The sequence below is a fragment of the Lutjanus erythropterus genome, chromosome 2, assembly GCF_056507025.1.
Source record: "Lutjanus erythropterus isolate fLutEry1 chromosome 2, fLutEry1.hap2, whole genome shotgun sequence".
Lineage (NCBI taxonomy): Eukaryota > Metazoa > Chordata > Actinopteri > Lutjaniformes > Lutjanidae > Lutjanus > Lutjanus erythropterus.
This window is the reverse complement of record NC_139318.1, coordinates 29406514-29434260: the sequence shown is the minus strand read 5'-3', so window position 1 is coordinate 29434260 and position 27747 is coordinate 29406514. Positions and strand designations below refer to the sequence as shown.

At 36.7% G+C, this 27747-nt stretch overlaps 1 protein-coding gene across 1 annotated transcript; it reads left to right on the top strand.

The window, feature by feature from the left end:
- Positions 1-21172: 21172 nt before the first annotated feature.
- On the top strand, positions 21173-27117 carry mrps16 (mitochondrial ribosomal protein S16). Its single transcript, XM_084736613.1, has 3 exons — positions 21173-21315; positions 24105-24371; positions 25862-27117. Exons 1-3 carry the CDS (start codon positions 21303-21305, stop codon positions 25996-25998), a joined length of 417 nt encoding a protein of 138 aa, XP_084592739.1. The 5' UTR covers positions 21173-21302; the 3' UTR covers positions 25999-27117.
- Positions 27118-27747: the final 630 nt, after the last annotated feature.

The following is a 27747-nucleotide window of genomic DNA, read 5'->3' as shown; positions in this document are numbered from 1 at the left end:
TTTTCTTTCTTTCTTTCGTGATCAGAAATATCTCAAGAAAATAAAAAATATGTCTGCATCTATAGCCCCAGTGGCAGAGCAATAAATTCAAACTGAAATAATTTTGTACAAAATCGTAATCGCAAATTGTTCAAAATAGTTATTGCTCATATAATTTGTAGACAAATAATTAATTTCAGATTAAAATATCACATTAGAAAAATATCTTAATAACTGTTAAAAAAAATATTCTGTTTATGATCAAACTTCAGAGTGCAAACGCCTGTGTCCAAACTTATTCTTCCATGGATGCACCGGTGCGCACACAGAGCTTCGTGTGAATAAAAAAAAAATCACGGCCCGGAATAATTGAGTGAGGACCTGCTGATGTGGTTTCTAAGTGGACAAAATGCTGCGCAAAAGCAGCCCCGCTTGGCGAAGGTTAGACCATAAGATGCGTTTGGCTTGTTAACCTTTCAATTAAGTAAATGTGCGCAGCATGAGCATCTAAATCGCTCCTATAGCTTTTGTGGTAATTACAACATTTGGATCGACCCGCTATTGACGACAACAGGTTGACTTGCCCTCCAGAACGCACAAGAGTAATTGCTTAAAGGTAATTCTTGAAGAAAAAAAATAAAATAATGCGCTACTATTAAACTCGAATAAAAAAGAGCACATATGGCAGAAAAGAAGAGGTGCATGTGTCAACTCTGTGGGCCCACCGTGCATATAAAACTGTGTGACAATTGCCGTGGAAAACACTCCTGGTGGAAGGCAATTTCACAAATAATTTTAGCAACAATTAGGGAGTGTGGAGGGGTGAAATGGCGATTTCACATGCAGATGTGCCGGTGGGAAGGATCTGGTACCCTGCCGAATAGCTATGACCCTCACTCTCCCGCTTTGGTTTGCTTCACATGGGACAGAAAGGCACAAAGAGACCGCCTCACCCTCCTGGGAAGGCGCAAAGAGCACTGGATTAAGTCAAGCATCAATCATGTGAAATCCAAACAATAGCAAATTTCTCTGATGGAAAGCGTGTTCTTTCACAAATATTTCAGCTCTCTGCCTCTCTGAGGCTACAACAGGTATGTTTCTGAAATCACACACAGACACGCAAATAAAGCTAATAATCCCGTCTCTCTGCAAATATGATTGGTTCACATCCAGCAGGTCTTGCCTCTGTTATCCTAATCATTATTAGCCTGGTATTCATTTGTTATGGAGCTGTTAATAATTACACCCAAACAGAAAAGAGTTTGAAGTCTGCAGAGAAATGTTGCATCATTTACAGTACACATTATTATTATGAATTTTAAACCTTGAGTTGCTCAGTTTGTAATATTTTGGCAAACAAAGAGACACAGGTGTTGTTTCACTTGTAGGACTGAAATATTTACTGCAGAAGGCATATATCCTGTATATTCATAATGATGATGAGGATACTTTGCTCTTAAATTTAAAGTTTTTCATGCATCACAGCAGCTCCATTTGCAACATCAGAAAAGACAAAAAATTAAGACAAGAAACAAAAATGCATACATGTATTTATTCTAACTGAAATGTTTTTGTTCATTTTTAGGTATTTCTGTTGATGCTGATAAAGTTTTCATCCAAATAAAAAGTTAAGTAGAGTTTACTGAAGATCAGTTTCCAGATCATTTAGTTATTTAATCACACTATTTTACAGTTGTTTGATTGTGTCCAATTTTTACACCATGTTTAAGGACATTTCCAAAGAGACCAGATGATAAATTAATCAACCTTAAACGTTTTGTAACTTCAGTTTGCTGTGAACTGAGTCTAGAAGCATTAAACTGTTATTACAGCATGCTCATTAAAACAATGGGGTCAGTTTTACTTTCATTAGACCATTGAAAACAAAAAAACAGAAAACCGTACAAAAACAGTTGATTTTAATCTTACAGTAGTTGTTCTGTATTTTATATTTAGGATTACCATATTTGGTGCCACTTAACAATAAGACTACCCTTGTAAATATTTACAAATACTTTATAAATCATAGATAATCATTTTAAACAAGTAATTACACAGTTTTCATACATTGATGTGGACTCACTATTTGGCAACGTCCAATTTCTGTTTAGAGTTACTACCATTTATAACTGGGAAAATGGAGTCTTACTGTAAAGTATAAATGGTGCATGCTGAAAAGGTGAGGGTTGACAGTATTGTCGAATCCTTCTTGTGTGAATCTGGTAGTTCGATAAGTTAATTTGATAGGCAAAATGAAACTTTTTGACAGTCAAAATATGCTGATGGTGGTTAAATGCTCGTAGCTGAACTAATATCTGATGAAGCTGACAGGTATAAATGCTGCTGATGAAGAAGACAAAGTAAGCAATGAGATCTGAGGCGTAATAATAAAATGGGTCCACTATTTGGCAAGCAGCTGTTGCCCTTTTTACCAGTGTATTGTAACAGCTTATTAATGATTTATAAAGTGTCTACAACCAAATTGGTAACCTGCTTATAAACCACTTATAAATCAATTATAAGGGTACTCGTATTTTAAAGCGATACCCAATATTTTCAAATTGCGGTGGCACCATGTCCACTAGTGGGCGTTTACTATCTCCACTCTTCCCATCAGTTGATTTATGTTAGAAAAAGGGCACTTTTTACGTGATCTTCATGCGGCTCCAAACCACAGTTTAGCAGTCTTAATGCGTGAATGCATAATGTTTCTGTATCATCTGACCACAAGTTGCATCTGAATCACACTCGTCCTCATCACACCCTAAAAACTCCATTTGGCCTGGTTGTTTCTGCAGGGTTCAGCAGCTCAGCGACGTCTGGCTCATATAAGAAACTCTGTCACTTAAGTTTCCTCTCAGCTGCAGCAGCAGACAGAAAAACACTTCCTCCTCTCTCCCTCTCTCTCGATACTGTCTCCAATCTTATCTTGATCAGGACCGCTCTTCAAACACTTTCCTACATAGCCTCTCATTATTTGTGTTATGGCAATTACCAAAGTTTCTTTTTTGCTTGTAGGTGAACACATTCCTCCCCCCGCTCTCCTATCTACATGTATTTTCTCTATACACAACGTTTAGCTCTTCACATAGAGGAGCACAAAGACAAAACACCTTTGATGAGAGGCATCACCAATTTAGGCTTTATCTTTGTCTGAGCTGAACAAAGGCGAGAAGAGCAGGCATTAAGTGTACATAAACATATTTTTTTTAAACTGTATTTAAACTTTAACAGTGCCGTTATCTTGCTGAAATGAGGGTGGAGTGTTGAACACAACCAAACAACACCTTTTGTCTTTAGTGAGTAGTGTGCAGGATATGGTTAGATGTTTCTGCAGCAACAGCCAATTTACTTTCTGAAAGATGTCTGTTAGCACTTATTTGATGATAAAACATACATAACACTGCACTGCAGTCATTGTATACATTAAAAGGAGGGATGGAAACACAATAAAGCCCAAAGGCTTATTTCAGTTGTGGTCCACCAGTGTAATACTTAACACACCACGAGATAAAGCAAAACAACAACAAGACAGCATGTGAAGACAATATAATCAACATATAAACAAATAGCAGGCAGCAGGGTACACTGTATAACGTTATTGAGAAATTTAATGGAATCAACAAAGTATAACATAAATCTGTAGGTTTTATTAATCTCAGGTTAATTCAAATTAAAATTTATAGTTTTGATTTTCAGACCACTTCAGAACTTATAAACATGAGCACCTCTGATTTTAATTTTTTTGACTTGAAATTATGAGTTGAATAAATGCACTGTTCAACTTGTCAAATTAAATTTCAAAAGAAAATTCAATAACTTTGAGCCAATTATTTAACCCCAGTTATGTCGACATGCTCCTGATTTTTTTGGTCATTAAAAGCTAAACATTAAAATTGCATCTGCTACACTCTAGTTTGTAAGCATTTCTTAAGGCCACTTTAAATGTATTCTGTGAGGTGCTAAATTTAAGATCTGCATTGCCAGTGTAAGTAAACCCTATGACATGAAAGGGAATAACCTTTTTTCCCCAAAACAAGCCATGTTTAAAGAGGATAGACAATGAAATATATAAAACACAAGAGTTATAAAAACAGAATGTTAAAAAGATAAAATACAAAGTTGATTTCTTAAACAAATACAACACACACACTGTACAGATAAACTATGTGTTAACATGTGTTTTAACTTAAAATCAGTAGAGTCAAGGCTGCATTAAAATTTGAAGTTGACTGAAATTGAAAAGACAAGCTGACATAATTTTGTAATAATTCAAAACAAACCTTTGTAGTCAAATAGATAGCAATTTAGTTGTTCAGTAAGCTTAAGATATTAAGTTGAACCAACAACTCTTTGGTCACACTATCGAACATTACAAACAAATTTAATTTCCTTTTACAATTTATCAGTTCTTCATTTCACACACAGGTTTAACTCAAACAATGCATGCTGGGAAGTCTGCTGATATGTTTATTATGTATATTATGTTGTTTAAACATGATCAACTCATCATTTCAAGTCAAAACAAAGTCAGACAAATACTAGAAATTTTAAGTTTAATTAACTTGAATAAATAAAACTTGTATATTTACCATCAGTTAAAGATTTGTTGATTTCTCTGAATTGCTTTATAATTTTTTGCAGTGTAGTCAAAATTCAGAGAAACGCTGCGTCTCCTGCAGTCTTATGATCCCTGCTGGCCTCACCAATAAAAATAAAAGAAATTCATTAATCTATTTCAATAAGTTCCCGAAGCTTTTTCCATTTCGTGGCATTTTTAATGCTAAAGGCAAGTTCTGTTCTTTGTTGTCAAAATGGCAGATGTTTTTAAAGATACTTGTAAAGATAATCTGCTGTAGTGCTCAATGCAAGAATCATAGTCTGTCTTTTTTTTTCTAATGGTAGCTGGTCTCAACTCATTTGAATTTGAAAGTAATGCATGCAAAATCTGCAAAAAACAGTGGTCCTCATGATAAACTGTGACCCAAAGATTTCAAGGAGCAAGTTTATGAGTACATGAAGCCCAGAAACAGTGAATAATTGACCATATTTTACCATCCTCCTCCATCCATTCATGTTTTACCCACACTGCCAGGCTCAAGGCTCTGGAGACAGTTTCTCGATGCCGCAGCACACTGCCTCACGTCTGCACTTTCACCACAAGTCTTGTTAACTTGTTGAGACATTTTTCACATCTGCTCAGAATTATCCAAATGTGTAATCACTTCCTTATGGGAATTATTTGATCACGATAGAGAGAGAGCGTATAAAATGCGCTCTTAGGAGGAGACTGGCGAAAAGCTTACTTTGTGTTGTAACTTTAATTAAAGAAAGCTGATTTGAGATATTCATCTCATTATGTGTGGCAAAGGGAGGAGCTCTGAACAGGCATGCAGAGGGTCTGACAAGGTGATGTTTGGCTAATAAGGAGAGCCAGGACGCAGGCATTCCTCACACTCATTTGGAACAAGTTAGCCATACGTGTGAACCTTGCTTGAACTCCTGCTGTTCAAGTCTCCTCCTCTCTGGCTCTGTACAGTACATATATGAGAAACACAGAGGTATAATAAAATAAAGTCAGCAAAGGCGAGGCAGATAGTTTGGAAAATGTAATAAATTTTCAAAAGAGCAGAAGAGTACCTCATTTCATACAACCATAAAGACTCTACAGTGTGTAGAACAATGACTTTTTGATATGGACCAAACTGTCCTTCCAGGTCTGTGCAATATATGCAAATATATGCGATCGTGGCATAACGCTGCATATTTATTTTTCTTAATTTGTGTATAATTCTTGAATTTAACGTTTTAACTTGTCACTGTGCTGTATCACAAGTTAAATTCTTGTGAGTTCCTTTAGAGAAACAGTGGTTCCCAACCCTGAATCTGAAGGGTCCAAATGACTGAAGGGATAAGAACCAAATAAAAGATCTGTTACACAACATTTGTCTATTTTTTCTTTCTTTGGTAAAATATCAGTCATTTCGTTTGGTGGTTCTTCATTTTAGTCATTGATGTGCAAATTTAAGTTTGTAGTGGTTGTCTGTCTATGTGAGAGCGTTGTGTCTTTTGTTTTATCCCTTAGAAAACTAAACAAGGACAAGGACTGCAACTTAGCTATGGCTAGAAGTCCTATATACATTGCATCAGTCCCAACTGTATTGAAATGTAACACTGTCTACATGTATGATCCCAACCCATCTCAAATAAATAAATAAAATAAAATTTTACTGCTTCAGGCCTCAAAAAACCTTCAGCTGAAACAATCAGATCACTATTTGGTTCATATGTGCACCTCATCTCCAGAGTCACAAGTAGTCATCAGTTCATTTTGGGATATCAAAAGCCAAAAAGCTGAGGAACCACTGCGTGAGAGCAGAAGACATCCCACAGCAACCGTAGTTTTTCCTGCATCACCACATACTCTCTTCACACACAATGTGTGGTAGGGGAGCGGGAAAACAACATATGTTATGTTGACATCTGAGTCTGGCGTCTGAGTTATGAGTCAGGCAGACATCTATAACTCAGCCAGTGATCAAACACAGCCAAAGGCCGCTTAGAGAGGGCAGCTCTCAACCAGAGGTATCAAAGGAAGGACCAGTTCAGTTCAATTCAGTTCAATTCAAGTCAATTTAATTCAATTCAATTCAACTCAATTCGATTTTATGCATATAACAACAAATCATAACAGAAGTTATCTCAGGGCACTTTTTATATACAGCAGGAGCTTATTTATAAAAATGTTTTTAGATTTATACTTGAACTTGAATTTGATTATTTCCAACAGAGGGCTTATGTTCGAGCTGCTGAGTATAAAAAAACCTTGCGTGTGCAGGTATCAATTCCGCTTAGATAATGCTAACACAAATGTGTTTAGTCCTTAACAGCCAAGGGTCAAAAGAACAAAGCAAATGTTTTGGAAGCCAAGATCGTATAGATGGTAGAGGAGACTGAAGCCATGCAACATGTATTATTCTGTACACTAAATAGCAGGTTGACAAACAAGGCCAAACATGTAGCTTGGGAGTGTGTTGCAATTAATTCCTCACACCTTTAATTGATAATTCCTGTGACTTTGTTCATGAAGCTGATGCAAGGTTCATCACAGGCTTGGGTGCATGTGCATCCCAAACAGTAATATCCCAACATAACCAGCTGAAAATCACTTCTGTCCTCGGGCACAGATCCCATGGAAAATGGAGGAAAAGACATGACCCCCACAACTTTTAAGAACATGAAGTTATACCCTATAAAAAAAATAGATAATGAATAATTTAAAATATATATGAATGGCATACATCACTGTACTGTTGGGTGAAAGATTAACAACCTGTCCAGACAGAGATAAAGCAAAGCACACAGGCAATTTTAATATTATCAATTCACATTAATTGAACTGAACCTTCTAATAATGTGCTTTGTAAACGGCATAAAGCTAAAACAGACCTGGTCTCTACTTGTCTCTGCTCATAGTAGAAGATCATGTAACAAGCTGAAACTACAATCATAATAGACACAGTGGCTTTGCTGTGTCCTTGCTTACGTCAAGTCTAGACTTAGCATAGAGATAAGATCATTTTTCACATCTAAGTAAGGTTTTGTAAATAATTACTTATACATGGTTTTCTGCTTCATACTTCATAAGTCTGTTTTAGAAGTGGGGAGCTTGATCGTGACCATACTCTTCATATTATTTAGAGATCCAGCATTTGCCACTATGAACAAGCACTTGTCGACAGTGGCAGGCAAAAACTCTCTGTTAACAGGCAAAAACCTAGAGCAGGACCAAAAACAACGGTACAACTGTGGCAAAACTGAGAGGACAGCGCAGTCATATGAGGACAACTTGGGGAACAGAAGGCACCGAGCGAATGTTGCCTCCATGTTGCAACATCATCAACAGGCCTATTGGCTCTGCAGAGACAAAAACTCAGTGCAAAGAAGCGAGGTGTTCAGCAGATGACATCACACAAGCAGGCGGACTCAGCTGGATGGGTGCAGGTGGGTGCAGGGGTGGCAGCAGCGGGGCTGGGGGTTGATCTGTGGCAGAGTGGGTGACATCCTGTCATTGCTCATTATAGTGTGAATTCTGTGCAGCCTCAATAACACCTTCACTTGGCACCAGCGGGGCGAGCTGGTGACGTGACACTGGAGATAGATCTTTCTGGAGGAGAGACAGAGTGCAAATGTAGTTTGATCACTAAGGAACAGGTGGAAGACAATGGAGACAGTGGACTGCACACAGACAGACAATCTGAAGTCAAATGAGAGCGGTCTCACAGTTTGAAGCAGAAAGGAACAGGGAACAAATAAGCAGAAAATACAAGGCACATGACAAAGCAATGATGATGACTGTTGTCTCCTCGGCGTCTCAGGGAGTGCAACAGTACCCCTTTATCCTCCTTACACAATACGCTAAGAAACCTGTTGTCTGTGTATCCCAAGGCTCTTATCACCCCACAGCAGAGCTCACCTGTCCTCTTCTGTTTAACGCGACAGAAAACCATTGAAGCACCTCTTTCTGTTTTACTGTCACATGAAATCACACTTTCACCACAACACCAGTTTGTTTAGCGTGTGTTTATGCAAGGATGGCGTTGGTCGTGAGAGTTTAACGCGATGCCTGCTACTCCGAGTTGTGCATAAACAAGCTTCCATGTCATAGCCAACCGCTGATCTCGTGTCTTTGATGATTCGCCTCAGACCGGCACAAACGCATTGAGATAATGCAACATTTTAAATGGTGTATAACTTGTCATGGCCGCCTACGATGTCCCTAAGATAAGGCAGCGTTTGGTTTAGTGTCAGCTTCCTAAGAGAGGGGCATCATTACAGTTACACAAGGAGCTAACTCTGTGTCGCTACCGGGTGTTCAATAAACAGGTTACACTAACACCTAAATGTGAAAGATCACAGATGAACAGATTTCCCTGAAGCGTGCATGAACATGACTGAGACTAAATCAGTGAACGAGCGTTTGGGAAGAATTTGTCCCTGGTGATATTTGTCACTCTACTCAAAATCCCTTCAAAGGGTTGACTAGAAAACAACCAGGAGGTTTTTCTTCTATTAATTGGAACATTTTTTTATTTGACAATTCAAAAACTAATACTACTTTTACAACACCAGTATGTATATAGTGGCATCTAGCGGTGAGTCCTCAGACTGCCGACACCTCGTGTCACTCTCCCCTTTCAAGCGTGTTGGAGAATCTATGCAAAACGTGAAAGGCCGTATCAAGAACCACTGTTAGGTTTGTCCTTTCTGGGCAACTACATGACAGCGCAACATGACCTCTGTAGATATAAACAGTTCATTTTAAGTAAGGAAAATACAACTATTCTTATTTTTAGGTGATTAGACTCACTATAGACAGATCTCAGACTGTCTTCAGTGTAGACTGTTTTTTTCATTTCAACAATATACATCTGGTATATAGTGGAACAAAACATTCTTCAGGGACCATGGTGCTATGTAGAACGACACAGAACCAACCAAGAATATACACTCCTAACAAGACTACATAGACATACACAGACTATATGGGATTAGACTAGATGTTTGGTTGGTCCCAGCATGTTTCTGGGGTCAGGGTCCCACACTGGGTCTGAGGCTGTACAGACAGAGCAAGATTATGCAAAACTTACTGAGTAGTGACAAAAAAAAATGCTAAGGCAGTGCAAACTTTAAAGCCTGTTTAAAATACCTGTTGTGAGTATAAACATTCACAACTGTGCAAATGTTGCAGAAACTGCAAAATTGCAAGGGTTAGAAGAATATAATAGTTATAAGCTGCTGTAAGTGTAGATTTCTTTTATTTAATCTTAATTTTGCCAGACTGTCTCATTCAAATTAAGATCCATTTTACAAGAAAGCCCTGAGAACAAAATCGCTCTCAAGACAACTGCACAATAACAAGAAATTAATAAAAGCAATTGCAAGAATCACAAAAAACATCAGATAATAAAGCTTTAAAATCTCCACGAGGAATGAGATACACCTGTAGTAAATGAGTGATGATGATTAACACTAATGAAAACATATTTAGGAAGATTATACTCCAGTTCTGTCATATTTTACCAATAAATCCACATAAATCTTACACACTGGACCTTCAGGTTTTTTCAGATGTAAACCTGTTTGTGCTCTGTCCAGTGAATTGAACATAAGGAAGATGAAGTATGGCTGCTTTACCATGTAGTCAGAACAAGAAACACAGATTACTATATTTACAATATAAAAAAATACAGTTGTAGAAAGCTCCTTTTATAATGTTGTAACAACACTGGACACTGAGAGTACACTGAAACCTTTAGTGAGTTTGGCTGTAAAGGAATACTGTGGGTTGCTGGCATCATTTCATTACAGTGGCCAGTGTTACAATCCATTTTACACGACCAAGAATGCTCTGTGTGTGTGTGTGTGTGTGTTGTACTTGTGTGAGTAAGTGTGTGTGTGTGTGGCATGTGATAGGACCAAAATGCTTGGGTATCACGCTCTGATGTGCATGCCAAATCCACTTGTCCTCTCACACAACCTACCAGTGTGGCTCTGCCGCTTCAGCTCTGCCAGCAGAGGTCTGGGGAGAGCAGCAGCACAGGAAGCAGGTCACGACCTCGGATGGCAGAAATCACAATGTGATGTGCTGACTGAATGTGACCAAATACTATCTTTAACTAGATATCGTTACCCTGCCTGCCCTCACTGGCTTTTATAATTGCTTCATAATGTAAATTATTACCATTCTTAAAGAGCGGTTCAAAGTTTTTTAACCCAGCTGTTATTATATACAGCTTAATATGCACAGGTGAAATGTTAAAGCATTTAACTCTGTGCCCCGTGCTGAACATAGAAAATGAATAAGTAAAATAAATAAATTGTATTCAAACACACAATATGTAAATTCTGCTAATAGAGGTCTATCTCACATTTGAACAATAATAAAAGACATAGTTTGATGTTGATGTTGTGGTGTCACAGTTTAACAATCACTATAGCCTTAAAATCTATAAAGAGAGAAGTAATGTTCATGGCTGAAGTAATATATTAAGGTTTTATTCACATTATATTTAGTCATGTGCACTTCCGGACTTCCTTCCTCACTGTCTGACATATTCAACATATCCTGTGTTTTCCCAGAACTTGTAGCAACTTGCAACTAGTTAGCAATGGCTAGCAGGAAACGCACCTTGCATTAATTACAGACTTCTCTGTGTTTGATTATTGTTGGATGCATTTGGGATAATGACAGTCCACAGCTGTACAAAACCTATGACATATGTCTTGAATTTTTAATGCAGAAATGCATAACAAAGCTTTACATGAGCATTGTGAACTCCTTTTGTAGCCCACTTCCCTGTCCTTGACAACAGTGGAGAAAGAACAGCTCAGTAACTTAGATAAAAGTTGTAATATTATAATATAAAGATACTCAATAAAATCCTGCTTTCAAAATGTAGCGGAGAGATAGTTTCAGTAAGATAAAGTATGTTACTAATTTTTCAGCCAAATGAATCCTTTCAGATTTACAATATATCAGAGGTTGGACCAGGTCATTGTTTAGCAAGTCACAAGCAAATCTCAGGTCTTTGCACTCGAGTCACAAGTCCTGAACTTTGATTTTGGAGTCTAAACAAGTCATAATGTAAAAATGAGTTTCCAGCCTCATTGATTACAAAGTTATTTATCTGTTAAGCTAACATTAGCTAATCATTAGCTAGCTAACTGTGTTAATATTAGCCTCGACTTATTTTTACTATCAACTATTTAACAAAACTAAAAATTTTTGCATCTATAACTTTTTATTTGTAACTTTTAACCCAGGCATTTTGCCTTGTAGTTTTTGTATGCAAACAAAATAGGCCTTTTTCGCAGCAGCCATTTTGTTTTACCAATGATCTGAATTCAATTCTGGTCAAACAGAGTCAGGCTGCTTCTATTGTGCTCATTAGAAAAGGCTCTGCTAGACTAAACAGAACAGGACTTTAGTATCCTTGGTAACACCTATGTTTACCCCACTATTTGATATGATTATCACTTTAAAAAAAAATAGAGAAAGAAAAGGGTCTATTATCTTTGGTATATTTTTTTTCCAACCCGGAGCTCAGTATCGTTACATTAGCTCTTCATGGTTCTCTCCTGCAGTTTGATTGGATGCTGCTGAATTGGTTCAAACAAAGTAGATCTAAGGAATTCGACATGCTGAGAATGAATAGCAGTAATGTTATAGTTGATTCAGGAAAGGAAAGGAAATTAACTGATTTGCAACACATTTTTTAAAATACTCTTTTAATCTCTGGACGTTGGTAAAGGCATTGAGTATTTTCAAGTCCAAAGTCACTGCAGTGTTAAAATTCACGTCAAGTTGCAAGTCTTTTTTGATTTTGTCAAGTCTAGTTTTAAGTCAAGTCATGTGACACAAGTCCACACCTCTGCCCTATATTATATTACTGAGTCATTATCACTGATGCATTAACGTAGCATTTTAATGCTGAAGCTGTTTGAGAAGCTAATTTTAAAAACTTTATCTATTATATATTCATGTTTTATATAGCTATCATATGATTGGGCTATATAAAATGAATCTGAAGCTGCAGTGTAAGTTTAGCTGTAAAATAAATGCAGTGATGTAAAAATTACAGTCTTTCCCTCCGAATTGCAGGTAGTTGAATATAAAATAGTAGTGATGGGAATACTCAAGTAAATTACTTGAGTTAAAGTACATGTTTCAGAATCGGACTGTGACATTGATTACATGAGCCCCACACAGCACTTTTTGTCTGTGATTGAGCGCAATTATTTATCTCTGGTCCACATCCTGTCAAAATGTGGTTTAACTTAACAAATATAATTAACATGTCTGGTTGCTCCAGTATACAGAAATTTACCACTGTGTTGTAGCATGTCACTAACTGTTCAATGGACAATTGTTTTGGCCTTCAACATCTAATTTTAAGCATCATATCATGTTAATACGAGTTCAAATATGGTCACAAACATTTGCTTTATCTTAGGTCAGATGGAATTAATTTTTGCACAGCTGTCTGTTTTTAGTACAAGGAAGAAATAAAGTCGTTAAAACCTTGCAGAAAGGTTACAGCTAAATTTGTATGAGCTGTTCTGACTATCCAGACTTTTGAACTGCAGTCTTATTGAGATCTTTGGTGACTTACATGATATCCCATTAGACTGTTTGTTTCTAACATCAAAAGCAGTCGAAGAGGTATGATGTATGAAAGGCAAGTCAAGTTCCCATTCTGGTAACACAACTGTTTTCTTCGTTAATTTAATGCTGTTACATAATTAATGACAAATAAAGGCCTTTCAAAGTAACAAAGTGGGGGCTTTTAAGATATTTACCAAATGAAATGGGCTCTACATCACCAACAAAATTCACTACTTTGTTGACTGAGGCCAACCAAGACACATGCCTCTCAATTCCAAAGAACACAGAGCATTTTTGCTTTAATCAGAGGCTTTAAGAGTAGACAAATCTTATGAAAAAAAAGTAGCAGAAAAATAAAAAGTCTCTTTGTTAATGAAGATAAAAGTAATGCCTCCATTTTGCATGCTATCACAATTAGTCTCACCACAACCATCTGAAAGATCCTTCCAGAGAAGGGAGATCACTTGACCCCCCATCTGTGACCGTATCCTGTCTTTCCATTAGGTGCTCTCCACAAGCATAACGTCTATCTCTGCTCACGCTGGACATAGATGCTTAAAAAAGCAGAGGGCATCACAAAGAGCTCACAGATGAGAAGTCACACGGCGTCTGTGATTGAAAGGATCCATTATTCTGACTGAGCGTACTGAAGAATCTTATGCATATGCTGCTCCTTTCAAACAGCAAACTTAAGACAACATAACGTTTAGACCAATACCTGCAATAAAACATTAAAGTACAACTCTATAAAATGCATTTTCTTATGAACTCTTCTTCTTTATCGTTCTTTCCGTTTAAGTGTTTCAAATAAATTAATTTGAACCTCCCGCTTTAACATTCATAAGCAGAATGCATTTTTTTTTTACACATTTAATAAATGGTTTAACGCATCATAATGTGGTTGTAAGCAGACTTAAGTTCAGAGTTGAGGTCTAATCGATATAGTGTATTTATAGTGAAGCATCCGTGACTGTGTGCTGGTATATAAACAAGCAATAAATGACAACATAATATAATACAGGTGTAATAAAATCCTTACACTTTTCGACATAAACCTAAAGGTCTTATCTTTTATTTTAGCTTTGATTTGTTTATCACAAATACATGAATATAGCTCATCTCACCCTCCCCATCTAAGTGTGTAGGAGAATTTACTGTGGCTGTGAAACTTGCAAAAGGCCCAGGAATTGTTTTTTTTTTTTTCTGCTTTGGACTTTGCAGATATAAATGACTCATTCTAAGGTAACAAAAACACAACAATTCTTATTTTCAAGGTAATTGTATACTAATGAAAACATACTTATGAATATTTTATTCAATTTCTGCCATATTCTGCCCATAGCTCCCCATAAATCTTACACATTGGACCTTTAAAATGTCATAAACTATTAAACTTTCTATAACTCTCATAAATGATAAATAAGTGAAGCGTAACCAAAAAGCCCATTGGGTTAAACTTTGATACTGTGGTGATACATGGTTTTTAAGAACACTGATGACATGTAGCCTCTTCACAGCAATCTCACCCTCAGTCCTGAGGTTTTAGTAATGAAAAATAACAGGAAACAAAAAGCACTACTTAACAAAAAGCACTGAGAAAACTTTGGGCCATTCAGAACCAAACACTTTGACTGGCTATTTTCCAGATAATCCACCTTAGAAAATGTATGATTTGGTGCCAAAATGGTGGTCAGAGGTATGAGGCATAAAATGGTTTAAGCTGTTTTGGAGATCTGGGTGTCACAGCGATTCAGTGGTTAACACAGTCACCTAGGTTTTATCCTTGGTTTTTTTTTCTGTGGTATTTCAATGTTCCACATAAAACAAATAAAAATTCACTTGTTGCTCAGGACAGAGGGATGTTCGATCAGCATTTTTGCCTTCCTGATATCAATTCCCATATCTGAACTTTGCATATCAGCCAAAATATGATACCAATACATTAAAAAAAACAAAACATGTAAGCTACTAATCCTGTATGGACGTGATATCATTGCAATCATTGTTTAAAGCAATCTGGTTATGGGGGGGGGGGGGGGGGGGGTTATATCTTTAATCAGCAGGACAGCTGAAGACATGACAGGAAATTGGGAGAGAGAGTGGGGGAGTGACATGCAGCAAAGGGCCACAGGCAGGCTGGATTTGAACCCATGGCTGCTGCAGAGGACTCACAGTCTCCGTACATGGGGCGTGTGCTCCCCAGGCACCCCCATTCTCCCAATGTTCATGCTGGTTTCCAGTGGCTTCTCTACATATTTCAAAGACATGTACGTAAACAGGATAGTCAACACTGCTCAATTTAAACAAATGTATTTCAGTGTTGGGAAGTCCAAGGTTTCTTCTGTCCTTCTACGTGGATCCTTCAAATGGCTCCAAACCAAGTCCAAGCCTGAAAATTATCCAGCAGGCATTAGAAAGTGAACATTAAGGTTTTGTGAGATGCAGTTTTATATTTAAATATTTTTATATTTATTTATATTATATTTATGGATGGTCTATTACCAGAATATGGCAGATATTGAATATAGTACTAACTATGTTTTCATGAGAGTAAAATCACCTGAAAATAATAATGGCTGTATTTTCGTTACCTTAGCATGATCCACTTATATCTACAGAAGGTGCAGGTCATCCTCGAGTTTTGCATCCATCATAGGTTCTCCTAAACGCTTGGAAAGAGAGAATGACACGAGGTGTTTGCAATCGACAAAGCTCACCTCTAGATGTCTCTAAATCTTTCCCACGGGTCCTTCAATAGCTTTCAAAGTTTAACAAAATGCATCAAGCAGTAAAAAGGCATAATTCCAGTCACCCTAACCCACATGCATGTAAACCCAAAAAAATGGTTAGATATGCACTCATTTTAACATTTGCAAATAAAAGTTCAAGATCTAGTTGAAGATGCTTGACATTTTGGGAAATACCTGTAATTGGTTTCTTGCGGAAAACTTCAAGATTGACACCACTCTTATATTTGTCTGTTAGAATAGAATAGAAAGGCACTGCCAGCAGTTAATTAGCTTAGTTTAGCACAAGGACTGGAAACAGATGGAAACAGCCAAAATGTACCTACCAGAACCTTGAAAACTCACTTATTAACACATGTATGTTAGTATTTACCAAACAACCAGTTTCCAGGAAGTTACTCATAAAACCCATAAAACAAAGACTTGCCGTTTCTACTCTTCAGTTTATGTATGGATTAAACAAACAAGATATAACAGTCAGTAGTGAGCTTTTGAGGAGGTGGATTCTGTTACCTTTGGACAAAGCCAGGCTTTAGTTTTCAACCTCTATTTATTGACAAAACAAGTTAAAATACAAGTACAAGCATATAACACATAGCCTGTTGAAACATATGAAATTAGACTCCCTGGTAAGCTATCTATAGCTTAAAAAAATATGGTTCCAGACATTACACAAATAATATTTAAATATATGTTCACTAACACTCCATCCAGATTTTAAAATATGCATGTATTAAACTGTTACATCTACAACCTACACCTACTCTACACCCTAAACTAGACTTATGAAACTACTTTATTATCCTAAGACATTTTTGCATAAGTCCAAACATTGGTTAAATAACTAAGATAGAATAAATACACACATATCGTAAGTGAAAGATACCAGAACAGTTTAAATTGATTTCAGAGTACAGTAAGAAGTCCTCAGCTTTTCAGGGTATTCAAGCTTCAACATATTCTAATAGTAACTGATGCCTGAAGCTCTTTTTAAAGACAGACACAGATAATGAGATGATTGGCTGTTTCCTCCCTTTTTCAGACTTTGTGCTAAGCTAAGCTAACTTCATATTCACCACACAAATATAGGAATGAAATAACCCTTCACATCTAATTCTCAACCAAAACATGAATAAAGATCTTTCCCAAAATATCAAAGTATTCCTTTAATTGCTTTCCTGTCACAGGTGATAATAATGCCAAAAAAAAGTGGCTATCAATGTACCTAAAATCTTAACACCAGTCCTAAAAAAATCAGCATTAAAAAGTGGCTCAGAGGATTTTATTGTTGCTTTAATTCAGTTAACAGAGGTAGTGAGAGGTGTTTGTAAGTGCACATTGTAAGAGCACGCTCAGTGCTCAGAAGATATTATAAACATCCTCCACATAATCAAATTAAATTCAGATATCTTTGACTACAATGTCTGGAGCCGCTTTCTTCATTTAAAGCAGACTCCTCTTGCTTTTTTCCAAGTAAAATATCTGGTCATCTGAGCGTCTCTAACTGAACTGTCACAGATGATTAGAGGAGGAACAACTCGTCTTGGTATCCCAAAGAGCATGGGGTCCTCACGAGAGAGTGAGCCACAACCAGAATCAATGTCACCGTTCAGATAATCACGCATTGCCGATTCACCATGTAAGATGCATTTTGTTTGCTCCCTAACTGTGTAAAGCCTCTATTCATTTTCACATTTTTTACACAGAAAAAACATGGTCAACTCAATAATGACGCCTTCCTCTTGAAATTTCAGCCCTGGTTGTTGAGAAACAAACGTTTTGTGTTAGGTTCTTCGTCTGGTTGTTGGAATTACCTCTGTGACAAACCAACCTGACTGAAACTTTTCTAATCTTCTTTCCTTGTAATTTTGTTATTCTTTTGTGTGTGCGAATGTTCAGATGACGTGAAGTGAATCAGATTTGTTCCAACTACAGTATACTATTCAGTACTACTTTTGGTAATTAAAGCATTTGTCATGTTTCCCTTGAAAAGTGGTTAATTAATTTGCAATAACATCACAGCTGCTGTGTTTTATTAATAGTTTATAATTTAGAAAGTTAGACTACATTACAAGAGACATTACGATGAATAGGTTATATTAGTTGCAACCTTGTAACCTTTACTGAAAACATTTCAATTAATTTGATCAAATCAGGGTTTAAACAACTAATCAAAAACAACTATTTAACAAATACACTTACACTGTGGATTATTACAAGTTAAACCCTGTCTCCTTTACTTGCTACTTTTTCATAAAAGCACGTCAAGTCAGGTTTTGCGGATCTGACATCATGATGTCCACGTCTCTCCTACATCCCCCCTGCAGTTGAGCAGCCATTTTCTCTTGGTGACTCAGACAGCCGGTCTAAAAAGTCTAATGCAAGACAAGGTTGTGCTTTGTGATTAAATAATTTATTTTGTCAGATATAAAATGGTCCAACTGAATTTGTGCTAATTCAATTTACGCTAATTCAGGCCAACGATAGCCATGATGTTATGGTAATTATTCTATATTTAACAAACTAAAACAACACACTAAGGTCACTATAACAAGTAATTCTCCTGATACGATACTATTAACCATACTATTAGCCTGCATTGTTAAGGAGCATTATTTTACTTTTAGGTAAGGCTGCAAAAGTAAAGTAAAGTAAAGTTTCATTAATTTAAACTGTTGAAAGCAATGAGATTCTTAAGTACATCAGACTCAAAGCAATTGTGTTCATCTAACTTGATTTATAGCAGTGTCACGATTCTCTAAATCAAAGATTCAATCTGACTTTTTGATTTTAAGGTCATGATTTGATTTGATTTTGGTTTTTGGTTTTTCCATTGTCAGGCAATCAAGTTCTCACCTGCAAAAATCCATCAGCCCCTCGTTAGGGAAGGTGGCCTTGTGGGTAACCTGAATCCACAGACTTGAGGGTTCGATAAGTGAGTCTCTCCCAGTGCCAACATTGCTGCAGTCACAGAGATGTGCGTGCTACAAGGGGTTGTTAAACACACAACAAGGAGTTTTTAACTGGTTATGAAACAGTCTCAATTTAATAATGATACCTTTTATGTCCTACATAAGCAAACAAGACCATCTGCAAGAAGCTGGCTGTTTCTATGTAGCTTCTCTTAATGTCGATTTTGATTTTGAAATTGGAAGCTCATTTTTACAGACTTTTGATTTAGAATTGAAATTGTTAAGTTGGTGGAATAACTCTTTTTTTTTCAGTGTGCGTAGTGTCTCCTTTATTTGTTTGTGATCATCAAATGTCTTTGGCTTTATGTATGAAGACTCATGCAGAGACAGTTTCAGAATTACAAACAAGGCCCTATCTCTTTGTGTGTCTTCAGTGACCTCTCCTCACAGAAAAACATGTGTTTGTGACACACACACGCACACACACAGAAAAAAACAAGCTTTACACAACAGGAGTGTGAAATCACCATGTTCCAAGACTGGGGGGGTAGTTGGGCTCCCAGTAGGCAGAAATCTCTGTGCAACTCGGACGGCATCAGGCAAAGCAATGACCCCTGAATTCATGAGCGCTCTCAGGAAATCAGTGTTTCATCTCTGCTGGGGTCAACGGTGGAAACTGATTTAAAACTCAATGCGTTGCTGATGTAAGACACACATCACATGTAGAGTAGGAATTACAGAAAATAGAATGAGATGACATGACCTGACAGCACAGCTGTAACCAGAGAACCTGTAACCTCGAGTGACACACCATAATATTTACAAAGTCATAATTATAAATGTAACAGTTAGCATTTTGTCTTTTTCTCATGTTTAGGATATTATTTTTGTACTCGCTCATCTATCTTTAGTAAAACCAGAAACTGGATTATTCATGTTTTTTGAAGCATTACATTTACATTTCAGTAGATTTACATATTCACACATTTCAGGCCTTTAGCTGCATTTATATATGTATACATGTATACATACAGCCTGATGTATTTGACCACTGAGACTGTGACAAAATGTAGCTCCTGCACACTAATTTAAGGCAGAAATCAGTGTTTTATTTATCATCAAAGAAAAAAATTATCCGCTACCTGAGCATTTCCATTGTGTGCTACTTTAAACCCCTTACTACTACGGGGATGTTCAAGATTTTTTAGACCATGGACCCCTCAGCTGATAGAGAGAGGTATAATATAATATACAGTGCACTGGGTATTTCTGGGTCTTCTCTTGTACTCCTAGCCTCACCCTCTGAACTTTTTTTTTTCTGGGATAAAGGGTATGTTATGTTTCAATAATACGTAGCTAACTAGTTCACCACAGTAGGTAAACAAGCTTTTGTCAAAGTTGTTGAAATGAATGAACACACTATGTAGGCCTATGTTGGGCTTGTGGACTGGTAATATTGAATATTGTATTGATATTGTACCCCACTACATTTACAGCTGTAATTCACTATAAGATTACAATTATAAGTAGTTTAATTCATGCAATTTATATGACATGATAGGTTAATTTCAACCAGCTAAAATATTAAAATGCTGCTTACATGTCAAGGCATCAAAAATAATAATACAATAACATTAGTAGTAAGTAGTCTAGCTATAATCTTAACCAAGAACACCCCAAAGGGGCAACTCTGTGTGAGTACACCTGGTTTTACTTTTTATTTAAAATACTCCTGTACTTTTTCTTTTAAAAATTACTTTTACTTGCAACATATAATTTTGAAGTATGTTTTTATTACTTTTACTTAAGAATCCGAGTAATCCTAACATACCACCTCTGTGACTACAGTATAAAACCACAGTATAAAAACTTGTAGCAACTCTAATCTCTGAGTATTTTTTTTTATTTTATTTTATTTATTTTCCAAGGCTGACATAAATTCTTTAAATTGTTTTAACGTGTCCGAAAATATTTCAGGCTTTCAACTTTCACATTGTTGTGCAGTACACTTGTGTTGGCCTTCGCTTCCTCATGGCACATTAAAAAGCAGTGCAACAGCGCCATCCTGCGTCACAAGAATGGAAAAACAACGAGGCCTTACGTCATTTCCTGTTTAAACATGGCGGCGCACTGACAAATGTCACATTACTTCTGCTGGTGAAAACATACTGTTGTCGTCGTTTCATTAAACACCTGCCAAGCGAATTAAAAAAGGCGACATCAGGGGAGACTTTTTGCTTTACTTCGTTCAACATCCGCGGAGGTATTTCACTGATTTTCTGCTTATTTTTAAGCCGCATGTAACGTCATCATGATGCTCTGTGCTGTTACCGTTAGCCGTTAGCATGAGCTCCACAGATGACACATCCAGGGTTATCGTATGTGTAGTAAATGTAACAGCATGAGCCACTGCTGGCGTTGTTTGAAAGGAAGTTTCTCCTATACACTTGAGTTAAAGGTGACTTTTCTCTGTTGCAGGATAATCCAGCCAACACGATGGTTCATTTATGTGAGTATACAGTGTAAACAGGCACATTATTTTGTGGTAGCAGGGAAGAAAGTAGCCTAAAAACAAGTTACACACTGCGTACATATGTTACATGTAACTCAAACTGAAATGTTTCGTCCTACTAACAGTCCAAAACACAAATGCATGCAATTACAAATAATACAGGACTCTTAGAAGGAGCAAACCTTTACATTTGTGAAGTAATAAAGAAATAATATTTTCCATTTTTTCTTGATTTAGCAAGTGCAATGGTTAATCGGTTAATTTTCTGACAGTCGATTAATCAACTGATTGTTTTGACACAATATGAATCACAGATGAAGCTGTGTGCAAGTTAAATATCATGTTTATAGTAACTAAAAGGGTCTGGTGACCAGTATCACTGTGACATTGTTAAAATGTACTGAAAATGTTATAAACAAAGTACTGATAGACACAGAAATCATTTCACCATCATTTTACATTGATAATGTCTCAGCAAGTTTAAATGGCATCATGTCCTTTGTGATGAAAGATTTTTCATTGACGCGAAACGAAGAGTTTTCAAAGTACAGTTATCAAACAAGGTTTTAAAGGTAATTCAGTTTTGAAGCAGTAATACTAATTGTCAGAAATTTCATTGTGATTTATTGTGAAACTGGGAGGGATAACATAAATGCACTCAGTTGCCAGTTTTTTTTAGGTACACCCAGTTTAAACTAATAGCAGTCCTGCAATTAATCCCATCTTTAGTTAGTTATGATGCTTAGTTTTTCATAAGATAAGACCATCCTTAATCAGTCCCACAGTGAGAAAATTGTCATTGTTACAGCAGAATGAACGAAGCACCAATAAAAGCAAGCAATAGAAAACAAATAAGTAATCAAGCAATATGACCTAGAGGAAATCTAAAAGAAAATAGGAACAATGTGAACAAAATAAATATATAAAAAAGGAACAACATAAACAAGACAAAAATATAAAAAAAAATAGGAACAATATGTACAATAAAAACGAGAAACACTGCTGCATATAAAAATATTGATATTGCAGAGTTGAAATGATAATACAGCTGAGAGAAACATTGGACCTCATGCAAGAACTGTTCGTATGAACAGATTTGTTTTTAAGTGACGTGTATGAGTGATTTAGGAGAATTGTTGGATGCACCAGTTCTCTCGTATTTTGAATTTTCTGTCAGATACAGTTTACAAGTGGTCCAAACCAAAGTTTTTCACTAATCACTGTATATTTAATTAATGTAAAGATGTTTTGAGTTTGAAGAATGAATTGCACTTCAGAATTATGTCGACATTATCCTGTTTGACTACATTGCAGATTATAATATAATTAGAAATTTACATATAAAACCTATCATCATTCATTCAGTGATCTGTTATTACCTGCTGGCAGGTGTTTGACTGTATATCTTAACAGTCTGTGTCCAGGACGAACATCATTACTTATTCTGTCTTCGATCTGCGTGATGAAAACTTCTCCTTAACTTCCTCCTCCTGATGCAGTCATCGCTCGCCCTATACTGTGGTTGTGGCGAGTCATTTTTTTTTTCTTTCTCTGAAGTCATTTTCATGTTGAGACGTTTATTCTTTATTTCAATGACAGTCTGACCCTTCAGTAACATGGCATTAACAGCATTTGCTTTTCCCGCTTTAGCAGGTCTTTTAATTCCACTGTCGATGCTGATAAAATGACAGATTTTCCTTTATGGTTCTCTGAAAGCAGGACGTCAAACACCAAAGTCTTTAAGTTCTTATTTTTTCTCTTTGATGCCATTTTTGTGAATGAACACTTCCTGACATTTGGAGCAGGAAGCGCAGCCATATATGGCCTTACTGGGCATTTGTTGAATCTGACATGACATGTTCCTATGATTCATACAAGCCCTTCTTGCGAAAAAAAAAAAGAAGAGAAATTTAAAATAAGAATACGAGTTCTTGCATTAGGCCAATTGATGTTGCACACCTTGATATAAAATTACCCCTCAATGAATACTGATATTGCACAGTAGTACATGTAGTATAGTATAGTGCAGTCAGTTTGTCAGTTCTGGTGTGTGTGGCCTTCTGGGAGCAGTGCTGGGCGTAAAGTCTGACAGTAGCAGGAAGAAAGGATCTGCGATATCTCTCCATCACACTTACAGATAATGCTCTGTCACTGGAGGAACTCCCAAGTGCTGTGAGAGTGTTTTATAGAGGTGCTGATTTAACTGTGTGGTCACTTTAGAGGAGGTTGGTTCAGGTGCTTTTGTTTTGCATTTTCAGCTAAGTACTAAGACATTTTTCTTATATTTTCTCCTCACAATAGCAGTAGACTGAATATTAGAACCTTCCTAACACTGATTTTACAGAGACTGAACATTATAAAGGCTGGATTTAAACTTCATTAGACTAAGCTACATGCATGTAATGAACTGGCAGCACCTGAAGCTGTGCAGCACCTTTACAGAGCAGATATCACAAAGTGTTTTACAATAAATGAGAAAAGTGACAGACACAAAATGAGATCAATACATAAAATAGAGAGAAAAAAAAAAACACCAATAAGCAAGTTGTGAATGTTTAACGATTGCTCCTTCCCCTACATCTTCTCCCACCACTGTGTTCAAGAAAGTAACTTTGAACGAGGATGCAATCAGTATATTTCTCAGGAAAACAGTGTCCTTATTACCTCCAGAGAATGGATTATCAATCATTTATTGATGCAGTGAGGTGATAAGCTCTTGGGTGTGATGAGAAAGAAACCACGTTCTTGTCTTTGACAGTGTTTACTGTGTTTATTTCTTTCTGCAGCATCATTCCTGTTGAAGAAGTACCATGGGGGTTATGTTGTTATCCGACTGGCTCTTGCCGGCCACAAACAAGCAAACAGACCCTTTTACCGCATTGTGGCAGCTTACAACAAAAGGGCAAGAGATGGTAAATACCTAGAACAACTGGGTACATATGACCCCCTCCCGAACATCTACAATGAGAAACTTGTAAGCTTCAACTTCGACCGAATCAAGTACTGGATCGGCTGTGGCGCACACCCTACAATGCCAGTGGCCAAACTCCTAGGTGTGTATTAGCATGTTCTTTTAAGGTGGATCAACATTGCTCAATTTTATTGTGGGGCTGTTGTGTGCTGCTCTGTAGTCATTATTGTTTGTTTAGGGAGGTCCATCCATAACTTTTATGAACACCTACACCTTTTAGACAATATTAAACTAGAGATACAGTTCACTGAGCTGACCTGTGTTTGAAATGTGTTCTTACATTCTGTATTATCTTTTAACATTTATGATGATTGTTATCTTGCACTTTTACGTGTTAATGACTGAATCCATGCCCTCTGGTTTAAAGCATTGTACAGATCATAAATGCCTTTTTTGGTCAGAACAAGCATTCAGAGTAGGGAAGCACAATATGGATTTTCTCCAGCCAATACTGATAACCAATAATTATCTGCTTCTCACAGCCAATACCTATAGGATAACCAATAATTTTACATTTTTGTATTTAAAAAGACGTTACATAACCAGTAGTTTATGCACACTTGATTGTAAGAAAGGCCAAGAAAGATGGATGATTTGATGTTCCACAGATCTGACTGAATCAAATCTGACATCAGTATTACAACAAAAACAAAGAATAGTTCTGACTTTTTGAATGTTCATTTATTTTTCTAGAAAAATAGAACAAAAAACTTGACAAATATACTTTGGCTTTTATAGAGTATTTCGCCAAAGACTGGGGAATGGAAATCTCTGACCATTTTGGGCGATGGTACCATTTTTGGAGGACAGCGTTTGTATCTGTCATTATCTGTCACTGTCACTGGTGATTTACCACCTGGCAAACTGTTCGTAATTCAAAATGCATTAAGTATGTGCTAAAGACACATCCCCATATAAAGTTCTCAACAGTGTTAATATATCCTAAACTTGAAGTTAGTTAATGATATCAGTCTTTATTAATTAGGAGACAGTGGACCTTGATTCAGATGATCAGCTCGTCATCAAGCCTCTGCAGGAGCCTGACAACAACCTGATCATTTGAATCAGGTGTGCCGGAGCAGGGAAACATCTAAAACATGCAGGGCAGTGTGCCTTGAGGACCAGGGTTGGGAACCACTGACTTAATCTGTAGCTAAAACTATGCTCATAAACATTATCCCCTTCTTGCAGTTGCCAGACAAGCTATTAGTGTCTCTCAGTGATGTTGATCTCAGTAGTAAAAGTAACCTGATGATTTAATGTTTACTGTTCGTTAGTTTTGCAACTGGCTGTTACAGCTCACTGTAGAACAGTGTTTACTGACCCTGTTAAAACTGAGTTACACAAAGTTGAACGGGTTGAGACTATCTGTCATGTTATTGTAGGCAGTATTTATCTTATTTAATGTATCACTCAGTCGGTTCTTCAGAAATCAACTACAGGGAATTCAAATTATCTTAAAATGATCATGTATCAGCTTCCAGAAGATTTGGCAACTCCAGGCAATGTCTCTGCCACAGTTTGTTGAAAAAGGCTGTAGTGAAAATGTGGTTTCGTTCTCTCTTTCTGCAGGGTTGGCAGGATTTTTCCCTCTGCACCCCATGACGGTAACAGAAGCAGAGCGTCGACGGGCTCAAGCGTTGCTGACAGAAACGGCGACAGAAACACAGGATGATCTGGAGGAGGGACAGAAGGAGGCTGAAGTGTGATAATTTCAGCTGGGAAGTGTGTGTGACTGTCTAGGACAAAACGATGTCACAGTTATTTGGAGAGAGAACCGATCGATTTGTTTCCCAACCTGCTGGCTGGACGTCTGGTAGTAACATCAGATATGGCATATTGTAGTTCTTGTTGCTATGAAGTAGCAGCTATGAACAGCTGATCCTTTTTTGAGAGTGGAGTGCCACAACAGGCGGGTGTATCTATTTACTGCTGTATTTGATTTAAAATATTTCAATATAATTGTATTTGTTTGAGGTTAAGTTGCATATTTTTGCTCATGTCCTACATTTAACTCTGACCTTTGCAAAATGTCAAGCAATTAATTACTTACGTGTCCTTTCAACCTGGCTCATGAACCTTGCAATCATTCTGCCTTCTTTTGTCTGTGTTCTTTCTTTTTTTGCCAGTATATATTTGAATGTACACCCATGAATCAATAGTGAACGTCAATAATGTGAAACTTAAGAAACGAAAGAAATAAGAGCTGGGTGGGTGTGTTGATACGATTAATGGCAAGTTCCTCTGTGGCTCAATAGCAACTTCTCCACCCTAACATATACTGTACTGTGTGTTGTGGAAACGTTTGTAAAGTGGAAAATCCCTCTTCACTGATAGAAGTCACATAACAGTCACAGTTCAACAGTTATCTTGGCGTTATGATAAAGTTACATGTTAACTGTTTGAGAGAAAACAGCCCAGTGACATTTTTTCCCATCACAGACTGTAGTGAGACTAAATTCATCATGCTGTAGGATCCAACTTGTACTGAAGACAGAAAAAATCTATGAAATGATGAGATTCACAATAGATCTGTTCAGATACAGATTTTTGAGGCCAAAAATTCACTGATTCCTGACATGCTGGCCAATATAATGAAATTTTGAGCTAGAATTTTAAAAAAGACGGTTTCTATGTGCACTGTGCACTAATTTTTCCACTGATATGACTGATATGCAGAAGCTGCTTTCTTAAACAAATAGCTTCATCAACAAATATTAGATATATTATTTAACATGTTAAGTAATTTAACATATACATATGTCAACCGACTGTTGAAAGGAACACTGAGAAAAATAAACAATAAAATAAACATCAGTAGTATGCAATGCAATGCAATTGCTGAATATTTGAATACAGGTTTGCTGTTGCTTTGGATTTACACCATCTTCATAAATGTTTCCCATTGTGCTAAATCAAAATGATATCAAGCACTGTTTTCAACATTATATGTTCTGCAAAAAAGTTTTCATATTGATGCATATTGGTAAACATGTACGCCAATACAGACATATCTGTGATTGGCCCATATCAGGCCAATACATCGGCTCTACAGTAATATGCTGATTTATCTGAAGCAGGAATGTCAGACTCATTTTAGTTCACGGGCCACAGACGGATTTGATCTCAAGAGGACTGGACCAGTAAAACCATTGCATAATAATCTACCAGTCAAAAGATAGGACACAGTTTCTCATTTTTCTCTTTATTTTTATTATTTTTCTACATTTTTGTACTGTAGATTAATACTGGAGACATCAAAACTATGAAATATGGAATTATGTAAAAAGCAGAAAAAAAAGTGACAAGGCAAAATATGTTTTATATTTTAGCTCCTTAAATAGCAAACATACTCTCACACACTGTCTTCATAACAAAGTTATTAAATTGTAAGTGCAGAAGACGTGTGCGAGTCTTTTTGCTTTATATTGTCCGCCCATGGACTTTTCCTGTGCACC

Coding starts and splice junctions, on each gene's coding strand:
- mrps16 (XM_084736613.1), top strand. Junction 24,372..25,861: donor GCCAGTGGCCAAACTCCTAG/GTGTGTATTAGC, acceptor CTCTTTCTGCAG/GGTTGGCAGGATTTTTCCCT.